Here is a 17505-nt window from a genome sequence, read left to right on the forward strand (position 1 = left end):
CATCCACATCACAGAATTCAGCAACAAAATTGGCCTCCTGGCCATCACATGAGCCCCAAAACCCAATGGGAAGAAGGGGCTTTTGAAATTAGGGGTTGTTTTGAAAGGCCCCCAGCTACACAGGCACCATGTGTTTCGAAACTGGCAGTTTCAAAGTGCACGTGGCCATCATTATGCTAATGAGGCACTGTGTATTTCATGGCAGCATCTCATTAGCATATTCCTAAGTGCCACACTACTGTGGCCCTTCCAAAAGGAGGGGTGAGTGTGGCCATGGCCCATGGGTCATAATTGTTCTCAATATTGTGGCATTAGCTCTTTCAAAGCACAAGTATCTACCTACCTACCTACCAGTCAATCATTGATTTAGACTTTATTCAGCTTACACATGACAAGTGTAGTAGTGGCCACATGTTCATTGAGAATTGTGATTGTATTAAGAGCCACCCAAAACAGCCCTCAACATTACTTTTGGATACTATATCTGCATCATCAAGAGAAGCTCTTGATATTAGTGACATTGCAAATTGTTACTGAACATCAATACTGAAAACACTGTGTACAATATATGGCTCCCTAACAGCAGCCAGTGCCTGATGCTCTGGTTTCAAAGTCAGCAAGTCCAAATGCCTTCATCTTACCCATCTTGCTTTGCAGATACTGCCACATTCCAGTGTTGCCCAACTGTTCTAGAGTGACTTCCATGACTTGTACAGCAAGTGACAGATCATCACCTTGTGCCTCTATCCCACAGTTCATCTCATTCATTTTCATCACCAGGACAGAAACCTGAAATGGCAAGTCACAGTATCACTCACCAGACAGCTACATGGTCCTGCTGCAAGCTTCCTCTAGAGAAAGGCTTTAGGGAGAGGGAGAAAAGATATCTGACCAGCTGAAGGCTGGGGTCTTCTCCGCTCTGAGAAGCTGAGCTGTTCATGTCAGGTGTCCCTCTACCCTCATCTTCTGCCATTGGGCTCGCCCTGCTGCCTGCATCATGAAAGTTTTCAAGAAGTTGTCCCTGGGTGAGGGAATCCAGACTAGGTTCTGAAAACAGATTATGAATACTCAGGTACAGTTCCACTTTACCACCATCCTGAAAATAGTCACAAGCACCTTTGATTGATTTCATTTGAAGATACAGAGACCAAATAACTCAACAACACACACTTCCTTTCTACAGAGCTTGTACAAATGTCACCTATCAAACACTGCAATAACCAAGTGCCACAGAAGTCTAACGTGAATACACAAGAATCATGCTTCTGTTGGTCTTTGTACCACATTGTCTTGTGAAATCCAGGAGCGCTGGACAGTTTTGTTACATTTCAGTGCATTTATTTAGGGGAATGGTAGCTGAAGAAATGGGTTCTCCAAACATTGTGTTCTGCAGATCCTGAGATTCAAGGTGATTCCGACCCTTCCCAGCAGTCAGAGGCACAGTCGTAGGCCAGCTGCCCAGGGGATGCTCTCACAGCCACTCTCCAAGATGACACACCCACCGTTCCAGAGGAATATACCCATTATGGGAGGTTACAGCCATACAGGGTGAGGCACTCAGGCAGTGTGGGCCCCACCCTGGAAGACTCTGAAGAGAAGTAGATTCGTGACTCAAGCCTCTGAACTTCCCTGTGAGGTAGGTAATTATCCCTCTCATTTTACAGATGTGGAAAACAGAGGAAAACACAGTCTTGTTGCATGTGATCATCATGCAACAAGACTGTGGCTGGGAATAGAACCCAAATCCCCCAGTCCCAATTCCATGTTTTAAGACCTGTCTTGAGCTAGCACCACATTTTGAGTGTGCCACTGACTATACCATACAGAGAACTAGTAAGGTTCTCTTAGACTGTACTTATCCTTCAGCTTCTTTCAAGGAGAAGGCATCTCAAAAAGAGTATCAGAGATAGATAGACTAAATGAAGTGCCCAGTGGTGAGAGACTGACAGGCTCACTTACAGACAGACATAGGGGGATCCCTCGTATAAATCACTCCATTAGCTGCATCAGAGATCCATTTGGTTATGTGAACTAATAATGGAAGAAAGCACACAGGCAGTTCTAGTTACCAGTATCCATGAGCATCGCGAAGCCATCGCTGCCATCACTGTCCAGAGAGAGCCTGTCCTCAGGGCCATTCCCATCTAGGGATGTGGCATCAAAAGAATGCTGGGATGCAGTCCTCTTCATGGACAAGAAACGCATTCGGGTGCTGCTGCTGCCTGCAGGGGTTGCTGTCCCCTCTTCAGCTTTACGCACCGGTTCCCTGCCAAAAACCCACAGAAGCAGACAGCTTAGCCTCCAGACAGTAACTTCACTAACACTGTTACACTGATTCTGTATAAAACAATACCGTTGTATCAGCACAGCTTTGTGGTTTCATTTAGAATGGCCAGCAATGGAATGGTGGGCAAAGGAGAGAGTGAAACACAAAAATTAATCCAATTCTATTATGGCAGAGACTGTGACAGTGCAAGCTTCTTGCATGCACCTTAGTCCACTCTGGGAGGGACTGCATCTGCATGAAAAAGAAAACGTTGAACTTCAGGTTTTGCCTTCTCTGCTGTATCTACCAGAATGGGGACTTGTTATGTTCAGCCTGGTACTGGCTTGCGTGGACACGTGTCTGGGGTGACTCAGGCAGAGATCTAACCACTCATTTCACTAAGACATCAGGTAACAGTAACAACTAACTTGAGCTATGTTTGAACTATCAACCTGGAGATGATGAGGTCTGCATCACATTTCTGACTCCCTGCACTGTGCCAGCCACCCTATTCCCCAGCAATCTGTATTACCTCAGGAAGAGTAATTTGAAGAGAAACAGCTCCAAACACCAACTCACTGAGAACTGAATTGGCAATCACCAACACATCCCAAAGGCAGTTTAACACCTGCCAGTTGTTCAGAATTTTAGGCCATGACCAGGCAGTGCTGTACAACACTGGTAACCAAGAAGTGAAAGACTCCTGTATCCCAGGAGCCATCTCGTTCACCAAGAAGACCGTTATCTAGCAACATGTCTTTATTCCACACACCTCCTTCAGATGTGAGACTGAGAGAAAAACACAGGAACAATGAGGAGGGACAACTGGTCTAATCCCACAACACCTGACAGATGTTATTTAATGCACTCCTAGAAGACATTTAAATCCTAGCGTGATAAGCACAGAATAAGAGACTACATTGAACAGGTCAGAGATCCGCTACAATACCTAACCCTACCTGGAGGAAGAGTTTCAAATTTTAGCAGCAGCATCTACAAGATATGACGTGCTTTACTATGTATCCATGTTTCAGATGAGACCTTAAGAACAGGGTGCTCAACATTATGCGATCTTTAAAAATGAAATTTGACTGCGCACCCTTGGCCAAAATTCCCTCCTATTATTGCACGGCCACGCTTGTATTGCCTGCTGCGCTCAAACCCAGAAGTAGCTACATTCCAGCGAGGAGAGGTGATAGAGATTTTGGGATGTGCAGGATCTTGGATTCAAGCCAACAGCAAAAAGTAGGAAGCAGGCAGTCAACATTCGCCACCCTTCCCAGAAAGAGAATGAATAGCCTACAATTTTCGAAGAGCATTCAGTGTAGAGTCAGAGGGAAAGATGAAGGGTGGGGGAAACATGGATGTGTCACTTTGGAACTCCACCCCCTCCTCAGCTTTGCTCTTTGGAAAGGCAGGAGGAGAAATCACTCACTTGGCTGGGGGCAGAGAGAGCATTTTCTGCATGGTGGAAGCCATCTTCTCCCGGCTCAGGCTGAAAGCATCTTTAGTCATAGACATAGCTTCCTTTGTGAGGTCCATGGTCACATGCAAGGCTTCCTTAGTGGCATCTTTAGTCATATGCAGTGCACTTGATAATTCTACCTCTAGATTCTTCAAGGGGATTAGTTCTCCCTGCTCCTTGAGAGTGATGTCTCCACTTCCCAATGGCTGCACATCTGAGGACTGGCTGGAAGAAAGGACAAAATGGGTTTGAGAGTGGTTGCTGGGTTTGCTCAGCCTCTCTGTATCTAGGGATTCTGCAGCTTCATGGGCTTCCTCCACTGGGCCCCTCTCCTCCAGGCTCTTGTTGTGAGGTTCTCCTGTGTCAATTGTTCTCAGAGCTCCATCACTCAAGGACCTGGGCAGTCTCTCTGGCAACACAGTCATCCGCACATCCATGTTTTCAATCGCACTGTCCTCCAGGACTTTCGAAGGGCTGCTCACACCCTTCTCTGAGCTGGAATCTGATTTCAACACCTTCTCTTCTGTAATCAGCCCCTCCCTGCTGTCTGAGGGTGAGAGCTCAGATTCTATAAAGCTTGTTGTATCAGAGTCCATGGACCTGGGTTCTGCATCAGAGCCTGGGATGGGATGCATAAGCAGGGCCAATTCGGCACTGTTGAACATGATACCTACACATGCAGTCATGGGTTTTAAGGGAGACCCCGTCAATTCCTGTGTATCTTGGGCCAACTGCTCCTGCAGCATCTGCAAAACTTCCTTCATCCTGAGCAGCACCAGGTATTGGTAGTGGTTGAGCCTCACTTTCACATGGGCAGTCGAGTATGCAAGCACATGAATATCAGCAGAGGCTTCTAGTTGTTGAGCATCCTCTCTATCACCTTCACAGACACATTCCCCCAAGATGTCCTTGGCCTCCTGCACCTTGTAAATGTTTCTCAGGTCCTGATCTGTCTTTGATCTTTGGCAGAGCCCAGGCTTTCTGGTAAGGTCCTGGTGTTTGGCATGATTGCTAAAGCTAGCAGAAGGCTTGATTTTCAATTCTGAGGCAGTTGAGGCCTGTAGCTTAGACACCTGAGCTTGCTCCCATCTCTTGGGAAGGCAAGCCCAAATGGAGAGAGGGAAAGGATCAATAAAGGTAAGTGTTCTGCCCTTCGAACTCTCAGCCCCTTCAAAGTCCAGGGAGATCTGAGTGAAGTTAACAGACCAGAGATCTTCAGCAGCAGAAGTCCTCCAAGATGAACATGCAAAAGCATTACATTTCTGGGCTCTGGTTTCCATCTGATATGCATGGCGTAAGAAAAGAGTGTGGAGGATGCTGAAGTTATTATGAGACTTTGGGAACTGCGTGTAGGTAGAGTGGAAGAACTCTGAACTGGCAAATCTGCGAAAGAGGTTCTGGAGAGCCGAGCAGCTGCAATGAGGTTCGTAGCGTGAATTGGTGGCAGTCATCTCTGAGGTGTGAATGGACAGGGCCTTGGGACGGTCCTGATGATCAGTTACTTTCTTCTCTACAGGTATGCTCAGCTTCAGAGAGGGTGAATAAACAAGAAAGGGAGAGATTAGTAGACCATTTATGTGGCACTCAGCACAGCGGTATCAATGCTGTCCCACTTAAGTCACCCTAGTGTGAAAACGACATACATTAATAACAACTGTGGTTTTTTTAAGTATATTTTGTTCTGAAGCATGAGAAGGCACCAGCCTAATATTATCAGTAACTGAAGCCAGCTTGGCCACCAACAGTGCAAGGTTATCCCACCCTGCCTCCATGCGCATGACCGAATCTGGAAGGACTCCCTTCCAAGGGTGGGGAAGGGACTTTCATCTCCAAGGCCTATTTAGGCCTTAGTCTGCCTGCCAAGGCTGCCAACAACAGGGCTAGCTAGCACCGAGTGCAGCAGAAATTCAGCACTGTGGACATTTGTCCACTGAGCACTACTGTGAGACTCACCATCTCATTTCATATTGGCCAAATGGCCATCAGACAACAACAACTTTCAGTTGCAACTGCTTTAGCTATCTCTGAAGTGGCAACCTAGAGCACAAAGACTCCACATACTACTACAGCTGTTAGCCATCCATTCCTCCTCTTAAACGTCAACTTTCCTGCTCATTTCAGACGGGCTCTAAGGATGCGTTCTTCCATCCATAGGGCACGAAGAGAAATTAACAGCAGCAGGTGTCAGTCTAGAAAGGTGGTTTTCATTGTCCTCTCACTCTGGGCTGTCACTGTACCCTGTTTTCCACACTTTTACCTTCAAGAAAGGGAGGAGAGAACCACTGCAGATGAGGGCAGGAAATAAGTGAAAGGTACCTTCAACCTAAAGCCATCCAGTCGGACATCCACATGCTCATCCCGCTTCCTTGAGTCCTCCAGCTTGTAGATGGCTTTGAACTGCTCCAGGCTGCGGTAGAGATCCAGGCAGAAGAGATTTACCCACAGCATGCTCGTAACATCCAGAGTCAACATCAGACCATTCAATTGCAGATACAGGTTTGGGTATGGCACTGGAGCGGATGAGAAATGGGGTAATTAACAGTGATTCAAAAATGCTTCAGTGAATTAGTCATGGCTAGCTAAAGTCTTTTGATAAAGAGTTCAGTATTCACCATGGCCCAAGAACAGTACAATGGCAGGGAAATAGACAATAGATGAAATACACTTTAATACTGTGCACAGGTAAGGCTGCCTCATATTCAAGAATCTTAAAGTACTTTAAGGACATTAATTAAACTGCACAACATCCATGAAATGGATCCCTATCTCAGAAGAAGAAATTGAGGCACAAAGGCAAAGTGACTTATCCAAGTTCACACAACCAGTGAGTGATAGATCCAGGAACAAAACTCAGACTCTCCTGATTCCTGCACTAGTGCAAAACAACAGACCAGAACCTCGAGACCTGAGTAGACAGAAACTGGGGTATATGCATGTGGCAAATTATAGTCACATAAATGTAACCCCTCCTCTTAAGGTTAACTTACCCAGAATTCCAGATGAGTGCAAAAAAAAAAAAATCAAATGCACTGAGAAAGAGGAACTTCAGGACACTAAACAAGAATAGAGATGCAGAGAGACTGACTTCCTCGGACTTGTAAGGTGCTTACGTATCAGGAGAGTTTTAAAGATGGGTTGGTTCCTTAGGGAGCTTACCTGGGAAATCCTGATTGTCTGGGAAGTAATACTCTGTGAACTCAATATGAATTGCAGAGACCTGGTCTGGAAGGTTCAGAAATTTCCTGCTGCAGGAAAGCAAGGTGGAAGGTTTCTTACTCTGCTGACCAGCTGTAGAAACCTGAACAATAAAGACAAGTAGTTGCACTGCAGCCAGTTACAAAAATGACTATTCCAATGGCATCGTTGTTTCCCATAACCAACCTCTCTCAGATTCACTCCTGCATCAAATGTGCTCAGTTTATAAAATCAGAAAAGTTGTCTTTCAAATGCCAGTATCTCCAACTAAAACAGCAATCTGAAAATCCAGTTAGGGGCTGTCAATCTTTATTCCTCCTGCATCACCACAACTACAAAATGTGACAATTAGAAGTTAACGGACAATTCTATTGATAGACACAAAGTAGGTGAAGTAGTACCTTTTATTGAACCAACTTCTGTTAGTTGAAGGGACAGAAGTTGGTCCAATAAAAGATGTTGCCATCATGTCTCTCAGATCCTAGGACCAACATGGCTACAACACAGCAAACAAATTCTAGTGATGATGTATGGCAGAAGAGAATCCATCTCTCTCTTTCAAAGCTCTGCTGCGTTAACAAGAGGGGTCTGTGCATGACAGAGAGAGTGTATGTGAAGTTGTGTGAAGCATGTGGTATTGGTCACTGCCAGAAACAGGATTCTGGACTAAGACAATCACGGGTCTAATCCAGCGTGGCAGTGAAAACACTTACATGAAACCCTCTCATGTCCTCACTACATTTCTCAAATCCATAAAGCCACATTTGCTCAGAGCCAGGCTAGGGTTTGATCAAGATGTGTGAGTGGGCAGGGAGAGGGGAAACAGGTCCAGCTTTGCAGCCTGGGCTCAGTTTTGGCTGTAGTTTGCTTTGAGATTTGGAGTTCTTCTGAGCCCATGTTTGGTTCTGAAGACATGAGTAATATTGGTTAGAGATCTGCCAGGCCTCCTGAATGCTGCCGCTATCGAATATTGTCTGGTTGGAGTTGTACACTAGGTTTTCTGGCATTTGTGTTTTCATACCATGTCAGATGAAATGTTTTGTTACAAAATGAAGATTATAAGCTGAACAACAGATGAAAGCTTCCTCCCCACCTGATGGATATCCAGGTCATCTACTCGGACTACCACACAGCTGGATCGGAGTCGGTTCCACGAAGGGTGCCAAAGCTGTGGTAAACTTGCAGGAGGTGCACGTGTTGGAGGGCAGCCTCTCTCTGGAGAGCTTTTGTGAGGACTGGACCAAATGTCTGGGGAGGGGCAGCAAAAGTTACAAATCACATCAGTCATGATTTAATTAAGAACAAAGTAGAGATATTAAACATCAAATCCTGAAAAAGTCTTCAGGGGGCACATGAGTTTATTGGTTACAAATAATGGACTCAGAGTTGGATGCAAAAGGGCAAAACTAACCAATGGAAGTTAGTGTTTTACACAGAAAGAAGAGTCAAAGGTCTGTGTACTCTCTGCCAAAATCAATTTACATTCTGCAGCAAAGACTCCAGGATTCTGTGGCACTCTGATAAGCTTTGTATACTTTCAAAAATAAAAGGGTTCACTGGACTATGAAAAAAAAAAGCCACCTCAATCTGTACAGTGGTCCATGTGTCACTCATTTGGACATTAAGTTCATTCTATTTTAGTGTGTCCCTATATTTGCAATTTCTCATGTATCACAGATGTTTGCATTGATAACTCACTGCTGCATTGTTGCCAGGGGCCAGAGATGGATGGCTGCTGGACCATGACTGACCTCTCCTCTGCTTTTAGCAGAAGCATACCCCCTGTGGCAGGGGTGACTTTCTTTTGCTCAGATCTCCTGTAAGTCAGTCTGTTAATCTCTTTCAGAAAATGGAGCAAATCAAAGAAAAACCCCAACTTAATCCATCTGTGCTACCTGGTGGCTTTTTGAAGGGAGACCCTGGAATCCTAGTGTATCCAGTGTTCATTTCTTCACAGCGCTTCTCCATCTTGCTTTGAAATTCATTCACCAGCTTCTTTGCCCACTGTTCCCGAGTCTCCATGGTCTTACAGTACTTCACCCAATGCTTGCAGGTGTCTCCTGCAGAACAAAGCAACAAGGTCGCTTGCATGAGCGCCTGACACGTTAACACCATTTCTCACATGTGCAACTTTTCAATGCTCTCCTCCAGCTGGAACCATGCCAATGCATGCAGGGCTGCATGGCCATATCACTCCCTGTTAAACAATGCAGGCTACTTCATAGCACAGCTGCTCATGCTTTTGAGGGTTCCAGCTGCAAGAGTTCCTTTGCAGGTGCCATCACCTTTTCCACTGTGAGGGATTCTGAGTCACAACTGCATCTGGACCTCATCCCATACACTGAAGCCCTTTCAAGCTTGACCACACACATATGGGAACCAGATCCAGAGATCAGGCAAAGGAAAGGTGGAGGGGGACCCAAGGGTTTAACCTTACGACTTCATGACAGAGAGGTAAGTTTTCCCTCCCTCAGAGTCTGGCTCCTTGGCAACCTTATCCCAAAGGAGACAATCGCTCACAAAGAGGTAAATGCGATTAGCTCCTGCAAAGAGGATTCAAGTCACAAGATCTCTCTGAATACTTTCTTGAAGTGCTGCCTGGCTGCTTCAGCCCGGTTTTATAATACAGCATATCTCCTCTTTTTATCCCCTTCATGAATGAGGAAAGAACAAACTCCCCTTACCTGTCCAGTGGAAGGGATAATAGTCAAAAGCCATCTTCCTGAAAGTGAGCTGCATTGCACCTCCCATCACCCCATGCTTTGAGGTGCCTGTGGGAAGACAGAATAAAGAACTTCTGCATATCAGCTGTGCAATCCAAGTCCTAACTGAGGGGAGTTCAGAGTAAATTTGCGTAACTGGCATGCCTCCCTGAGCCTCTCCTAAGCCAGCATCTCACTTCAGAGTTAGGGAGCACTGTACTGCCAGCATGTAGCGGGGCGTTCACCCCATTCTGATGAAATAAGGGTTCAACAGCCCTGAGAGAGGACCGAGACCATGAGCCAACCAGAAAAGAACTAGAGACAGCCAAAGAGGGCCTGGCTAAGGCCCTATAAGATGGGGTCCTAGGAAGAAGAGCTCACACACTCTTGCTCCAGCTGTGGAACATGAAGGACATGGCTGACTGGGTAGGCTAGAGAGGGTTCTTGAAACAAAGCAGTCTGGGGAAGGGCAGGGAGAGCTGGGGAGCTCTGGCATGACCCAATTCCTAGGCTGCAGGGCCTGAGACAAGGCCTGAAGGTACTAGGGCTGCACAGAGAAAGCCAGGGTTGGAGAAGGTGGCAGGTCCATACCCGCTTGCTGGTGATGCGTGGCCATTTCAGACTGCAGTTTGTGCATGGCTGGGACAGGGGATAGATGATGACTGGCAGATGACTTGTCAGTGAGTGAATCTGGGTGCAAGGGTTGGGGTTTCCTGGGATGGGAGAACGCCAGAGTGTGGGGGCACTGCCATGGGGCACTGCCACACAGGGAAGGGCATCACGTGCCAGGAGGAACACACTGGTAACTGAGGGCAAGATATTGGCCAACAGGGGTGCTTCAGGGCTGAAAGTGCTAATTCCCACACAGACCAGCAGAAGGCACTGTGCAGGTGAGTGCTCAAACCCTTACACAGCCATACGGGAGCCTGCTTTTACAAGAGACATAAAAGCGTGCTCATTAAAAGATCCCACAGCCTCTTTTATATGTCAGCCCTGAAGTCCTGGCTAAATTCTACCTAGAGCCAGTACTTTCTCTATAAAATTCATCCTGAAGTTTCAGTAGGCTGTATAAAGTGGTGTTCTGCATGTGCTATCCTGGCTGGCTGAGAAAGAATTGATAAACTTTGCTCAATAGTTGCCACATTCCACCTCAGAGGTGACTGCATTTTTGTGATGTGACAGTAATCCCTGTATATACAGTTTAGTTGGCAAAGCATATTGGGGTCCCAAAGCATAAAAGGACACCATTTTAAGGTAAGATGCTGCAATCCTTATTCAGGTTGTTCTTCCCTGGTCCAGCACCCTGGGGACCTGAGTGGTCCCAAACAAGGGAGTTTGTTGCACCAGGGCAGATCAGGCCTCTGGGCTCACTTATGGAGTTGCTCAGCTCCCTGCCGTCACGAGGCTGACAGCAGGGATCTGTGACTCTGGCTGGGCACCCTCTCAGGCTGCACAGACTGTCCCCATGGGGCTGCTGACAGGGCTTCCCAGAACCGCCTGGTTCTCTACCTCTGCAGGGCTGATAGCGGGGTTCCCCCATCCAACTGGCTCAACTCCTCAGTGCCACAGGGCTGCTGGCAGACATCCCTGCCCAGACTCTCCAGCCCCAGCTGAGCTCCCGACACTGGGGCTCCATGACCCAACTGCCTGCAGTGGGGATCCCTCACCCCATCCCAGCTGTTCACTGTGGGGCAGCCGATGAGACTACCTGCCCCAGCTGGGGCTCTCTGATCCAGCAAAATGATGTTACCAGATGAGAGAGTTTCAACCTGTACCTCTTTCTGGGTGTAGCATCAATGTTGCAAAAACATCTAGGCCAAGAAGCAGACAATGGAATGAAACTGATTGACAATAAGTGTCATCAAGAAAACTAGTGAACCACACAAAAACTGTATAGCACTCCTGTGTCACTGGCAATTACAGTTCTCACCGCTATAACTAACAATAAGGTAACAATAACAAAAACAAGAGGACACAGCAGCTTCGGTCTGCATGTGCTGAGGCTTCACATCACAGGGTTTACTACCAGCCTGTTCTCTCTATATGGCTCTGATCAAAGTCCAGCCGGAATACTATGAGTACTGTAGATCCAGGCAACTCAGCAAAAAGAAAGAGAGAAACGAGCAAGTTCAGAGCAAAGAAACAATAATGATCAGAGGGTACTTAATTATGTGGAAAGCCTAATAGAAATAAACAACTAGAGGTTGGCTAAGGGACAACTAAAACTGTGGTGAGAAAAGGAAAAGGGGTGCTTGCCCTGCAACATGGAGGGAAGTCATGCAGTATGGCCCACTGGGATAAACTAGGAAGAACTGGATTAAAATCAGGCTGAGTTTGAACTGAATTATTGGGAAAGTCTTCTTGGCAAAAATCTGCTAGCCTGGCAATGGTCTCGCCAGGGAAGTGGTAAAGTCCCACTGCCTAGCTCATTGAAACATTACAACAAAATAAATGGTGAGGAAAAATCATATACTCACCAAGCGGGATGAATTATTACATCACCTAATCTACCTCTTCAGTCGGTGACAGACTGTTCCCTATTCTGTTTTCTCCATGCTTTGTACAAGCTGGTGAGACAGTTGTGGTCTCTAGGAAGCTACACCACACATACACATCTCCCAGTACTCACAGCAGTGTCATCCAGAAAGTCTGAGCCACCGACACGTGCTTCCCTGCGATATGCTAACATTGAACGAGGAGATGCAGAATTACAGGCATCTGCACATGTGAGAAAGAAGTACCCTCCACAGTCTGGGTGATTTCTTTCTCCTCCGGTTTTATCTTAGCACCACTTTTGGTGAGATACCTGACTCTTGGGCGTGGCTGTCATCACAGATGTGCAGGTCCAGACGGGAGATAAATAGGTGGTAGGAGGACTCTTTCATGTCATACTTCTCAAAGTACTGGCTGTTGCTGCTTGCATTCACGCTGCCTCCAAATGTCTGGGACCAGGAGAGCTGGGCACTAGGAGCAGGTGGTGTGGTCTAGAATACACAGAAACATGTTGTACAGGTCCTAGTACATCAAAGGAAAATAGTGAAGCAGATTCTAGTACTCTGGAAACAGCTTGCAGTTACACTCCAAATGAAAAGCCTTTGACCAATGCTTGTAACACAGCATGTATACGGAAAGAGCCAAATATAACTGAACAACAGAATTTATGATCATCAATTTGATCTTGAGCTTCCATTTCTGTAGACATAGACTTGGCAAAGCTTAAAGCTGTTGCAGCTCATCAACTGATTTATAATCAGCGCAGTTAGCAAGGTCCATTGGACAGGGTACCAAACAGCGAGTCAAAAGACCTGTGTTCTATTCTCAGCAATGCTGCGTGACCTTGGGAAGACCTCATGCCTCAGTTTTCCAATCTCTAACATGGGGCTAACAATACTCACTCTTTGGAAAAATCCTTTCAAATCTATTGAGGAAAAGGGCAATGTCAGGATTATTATTTAAACAACTCTTGGTCCTGTCTCCCCACATTATTTGCAACAACTCTCTCTTTTGCAGTTCATGCTTTCTGAAGGAACATCCCTTTCCTCACCTCATGCTCTCTGACTCTTTCCAGAGCTCTGCTGAAAACATATTTCATCCTTTGCCTTGTACCCCTTAATTTCACTTTCCATCTGCATCAGTGACTTAAACATATCTCTACTACTTTATCTTGCTGAACATTTTGCACACTTAAAATTTATCTGGAAAGGTAAGCGGAGTGAGAGGGAAGGTTCACCCCAGCCTGCTCCCACACACTGAACCCCGAACCCCCATCCCAGTCTCCCGGAAGAGTTAATCTGGCGTGGCGAAGCCCTGAACCTCAGTCCCTCTTACTCCACCCCCTTGCGGTTTGTTTGGTTTTTTTTCAGTTTTGCTTTTGCTTTTTACTTGTCTGTTGCCTCAGATTCATTTTTCTGTGGGTCAGTAGCCCTCAGCCCAAAAAAGGATACCACCCCTCTCCCCTCTGCTTTAGGTCACAATTTATCCCATAGATGACTCCATACTCAAGTTTTCCTAACCTTGTATCAGCCGAGCTTTTAGGAGTTCTCCTAGTGTTAATACCCATAAGTAGTGCTGACAAGACTGCTGCGATAACTGCACAGAGTTTAGCTTTCCTGCCTCCTCCCATCATCAGAGACATCACTAGGCAACTAGCACCTGTTTGCATGTGTTTGCAGAGAAACCATGCTGCCTTTTCCATGTCTCTTCCTTTTCCCCAGGATGCCCATGCTTAGGTCATGGCTGCTTACCAGGACAGGTTCTGGTGCCAAACTCTTCCTCTGCTGGGCAGATTTCTCCATGGCTTCGCTCAAAGACTCTGCATACTTCATCATGGCTTTCAGCTGAGAGTCTGTCAGCACCCAGAGCAAGTCGTCAAGGAGGAACATCAGCTTAGAGGCCACCACGTTGCAATCTTTGGTCTGAGGCAACCGAAGAGAAAGCAGGACATTTAACAAAACTTAACCTTGCACATTTATTCCTCAGGGCACTCATGGACTGTGGCAGCTGCAAAATGCGCCAATTTAGAAGTCATATGGGAGAAAATAGGATGGAGAGAAGCCATTTATCTGACTGACAGCAGAGCACCCCTATATTACTCAGCGGGATCTGTCATCACTGTTGAGCAACAAGCTAGTTAAATGCATCTCCATCTAAGGAGTTATGTGCCTAACTGCACTGAAGGAAGAAGAAATGGAGATTTATTCTTTCCAATCGACTCCATCACCTCTCTCTTTCTCCTGTCTATCAAAAAATTAAACCCATCAGTGATTTCCATGTCCAGTAAAGGAGCACACAGAACACTCTTATATGCATTTGACAGCGTTATTCACCCACTTGCCCTGCTGCATGCATTCCTGAACTAAGAAACAAGCCGTTCTGAGTATTCAAGATACGAGCAAAACACACACCTCACTGACACCACTGAACAATACAGCATTTAGGGCTCTGCTTTTGTGGACAGCAAGCACAACTGTTGGAAAGGGAGGGCATATGAATCATCAGTGGACACAGAAATAACTGTTCCTCTCTGTGCCTCTTCTCAGTTCTGAGATTCAGTTTAGTAAGGGTGTTATTCCTGATGGGGAGAATGCAGTCTGGACTTCACCATGCAAAGCACTCCTGGTATGAGCTGAGATACTCACCCTTCTCTTGAGAGAAATTTGGATCCTGCCTTGATTGGTAATGAGTCTCAGAGGCGTGGTAATGAGATCATCATCACCATTGTCAGTGGCATCTGCCTCAATCCGAAGCGTCTGCCAGGTGAGCTCTTTAAATGTCAAAACCTACCCATGGGGATAAACAAGGAGACAAATGCTAAGGCTTTCACCAGCATCAAGATTTTAATGGGAGATACATTACATGGTGGCAGTGCATAGGCAAGAGAAGGAATAGCTGAAGAAGCGGGGAAGGAAAACACACCATCTTTCTTTTGGGATCCCAGTTATAAATAGAGGAGCTGCCCTTGGAGCATGTAGTCCTCCCCGTCTGCAGGTAATCACAGCACAGACTAGTGAATGTGTCCTGATTGCAAGGGAGGTCACAGCTTCTTCAGGCTTTCATACTCCCAGGTAAGGTGATGCTATGGAAAAGCGTGGTTGGAGAATACTAGTTCTGGAAGAGTTCAGAGCAACTCCAGTTCCCAGGAGGTGCTGTAGACAGTGGGCCAGAGGTTACTTAGAGTCATCCATACTCAGACCACAATGTGAGAATTCAGAGAAAATGAGCCAAAGCCCCAAATCTGCCAGAACTTTCAGGGACCAAGGAAGAGACACTCCTGCATGCGACATCTGCCAATGCCAAAAGGCTCTTACCTCTCCTCTCTGAGAGTCAGCGATGCGCGTGAAACGCAGATCGCTCTGCTGCCAGTTGGGGTTCACACTGTATCCCTGGAGCTGCCACAGTTCCAAAGAGGCATGGAAGGCCTTGGAATGAATCTTGATGGTGATGGAATTTACAACGATGAACATCCCCTCCACAACTTTTTCGGCGAAGCCATACTCACTGTCAAGAGAAGAACCCTCAAAATCACCATTGCGTAAAAATGGACCCTGGCTCAGACCATCACCTTGGGGCTAACAAATGACTGTGACAAAGCCTCCCGGGAACATGGCTTAGAGGAGCTGGGCATTCCTAAAGAACTAGTCCAAGTCAGCCCTGGACAGTGGTACAGACTTTTGCCTAACCCTGTCTCCATCCCATAGCTGAAAAGGCTGGGAGGAAACAATTTCTATTTCTATTGCAAAGCTCACTCACTGTTGGGAATGCACAATCAGGGATATCTCTCCAACACTGACAATATAGTGTCAAAAAGTAACTATAGAGTTAGGTGGTGCCAACCTTTGCCCTGCAGCGAGAGCAATGGGAGACTGTCCATTGGGGGGCCGAGGTTCTTCACAGGTTCGCATCTCCACCTCCACTTTATCCAGGTACTGCAACCACAGAAAGGAAGAAATAAACATGACATTAAGTCTGAGGATGAGCATTGTGGCCTTAAGTTTGAAAGGCACAAGGGGTCCATGGAACTGCAGGGTCAAATACCGATAAAGGTGGATGCCACCTTCTATCAGTCTCAGCAAATTCAGTGTGTACGGATGCATATTTCAAATGAGACCTTAAAAATCAAGGTCTCATGGGCAATTAAAATCTCACATTGTGCTTTTCACAAAAATAAGGGGATTGCTTGAGCCCCCCACTCTCCAACACATTCTGACCCGTGCTGTACCCCTTTCCCTGCAGTCCCTGTGCAATCTGCTCAAAGATGTCCACACTTCTACAGCTGGTTTGTGTTCTGTTTATGGCCCAAGAGACCCAATACTTCCCATCTACTCCTAGAAGCTAAATGTTTAGTGTGCTGAGCCTGTGCAACTGGTTAGGTAATTGCATACAGTCACTGTCATAAAGAATGGAGCATTGTGGAACAGCTGCTGGAGGACTATTAGGATTGACTTAAGTCATATAATAGCCACACTCACACTACACTGACCTCAGTAAGTGAACCACAGTTCTGTGCCTCATCAGCCAGAGACAAGTTTGTGTATGGACACCTACATAAATAGGTTGACACAAAGCAATTACATCAACCTAACTTCGTAGCGTCGACCAGGTCTCAGAGTTTATTGCATTTTAAAGCAAACATATGTACAGTTTTTGTAGTACTTTGAGATTCGCTGAGAAAAATCTGTAACAGACTTCACATCTCCTTATAGATCAGCTCTTCTGTGATACTCTTCAGAGCAAGCTCAGCACCCTCAGGCCAGCAGGAATATCAGCTGGACAATTCTCACCGTATCCCAGGAACTTGTACTCTTACCTAGGGCGACCCAACTGTTGACCACAAGACAGCACGGCAACCTCCAGAGAGGCCTGATGATACACCTACACAGCAAGCTCCATGAAAACTGGTCTCAGAGCCTGGGTCAACTGAATCAGGCTCATGGGACTCATGCTATGGTGTTAAAATACTCTGTCATTGTAAACATTCCTTCCCATGCTGGAGCTGGGCTTTGAAATCCAGTGAAGAGGATAGCCTTCTGAGTGTGGGTTCCAGCCTCCTTTGCCAGGTTTCAAAGCCAGGCTCCGGTCCAAGCAGAAATCTCTATGCACTGCTACCGTTAGCCCCACAGCACAAGCCTGATTTAGTTGACTTAGGCTCTGAGACTCGCTGCTGGGTGGATTTTTTGCAGTACAGACATACCCTTAGAGACAAGGACACCTCTATGATACCTGGGTAGTGAAAATGAAAAAAAATTCACATCTCAAGTGACCTTAGAGAAGCCCTCTGCAATAGACTGGATACGATCAGCAGCTGAGATGTTACATCAGAAAATCTTCAGTACCTCTAGCAGAAACAGCCTATTGTCCCTTTGCAAGAATAATCCCTT

At 46.3% G+C, this 17505-nt stretch overlaps 1 protein-coding gene across 1 annotated transcript in view; it reads right to left on the reverse strand.

Annotated features, from left to right (window-relative positions):
- BLTP3A (bridge-like lipid transfer protein family member 3A) overlaps positions 1-17505 on the reverse strand; it is a 50622-nt gene that overhangs the window by 6439 nt on the left and 26678 nt on the right. The window contains exons 4-17 of the mRNA XM_074977418.1: positions 15962-16053; positions 15436-15625; positions 14767-14907; positions 13873-14043; positions 12435-12612; positions 9611-9697; positions 8822-8986; positions 8020-8174; positions 6888-7029; positions 6048-6241; positions 3702-5257; positions 2070-2266; positions 893-1047; positions 642-789 (exon numbers count right to left, since the gene is read on the reverse strand). Of these exons, the coding sequence (XP_074833519.1) occupies positions 642-789; positions 893-1047; positions 2070-2266; positions 3702-5257; positions 6048-6241; positions 6888-7029; positions 8020-8174; positions 8822-8986; positions 9611-9697; positions 12435-12612; positions 13873-14043; positions 14767-14907; positions 15436-15625; positions 15962-16053 (3571 nt within the window). The remainder of the gene's footprint in view (positions 1-641; positions 790-892; positions 1048-2069; positions 2267-3701; positions 5258-6047; positions 6242-6887; positions 7030-8019; positions 8175-8821; positions 8987-9610; positions 9698-12434; positions 12613-13872; positions 14044-14766; positions 14908-15435; positions 15626-15961; positions 16054-17505) is intronic.

Source organism: Carettochelys insculpta, chromosome 26 (genome assembly GCF_033958435.1).
Source record: "Carettochelys insculpta isolate YL-2023 chromosome 26, ASM3395843v1, whole genome shotgun sequence".
In the NCBI taxonomy this organism is placed as follows: Eukaryota; Metazoa; Chordata; order Testudines; family Carettochelyidae; genus Carettochelys; species Carettochelys insculpta.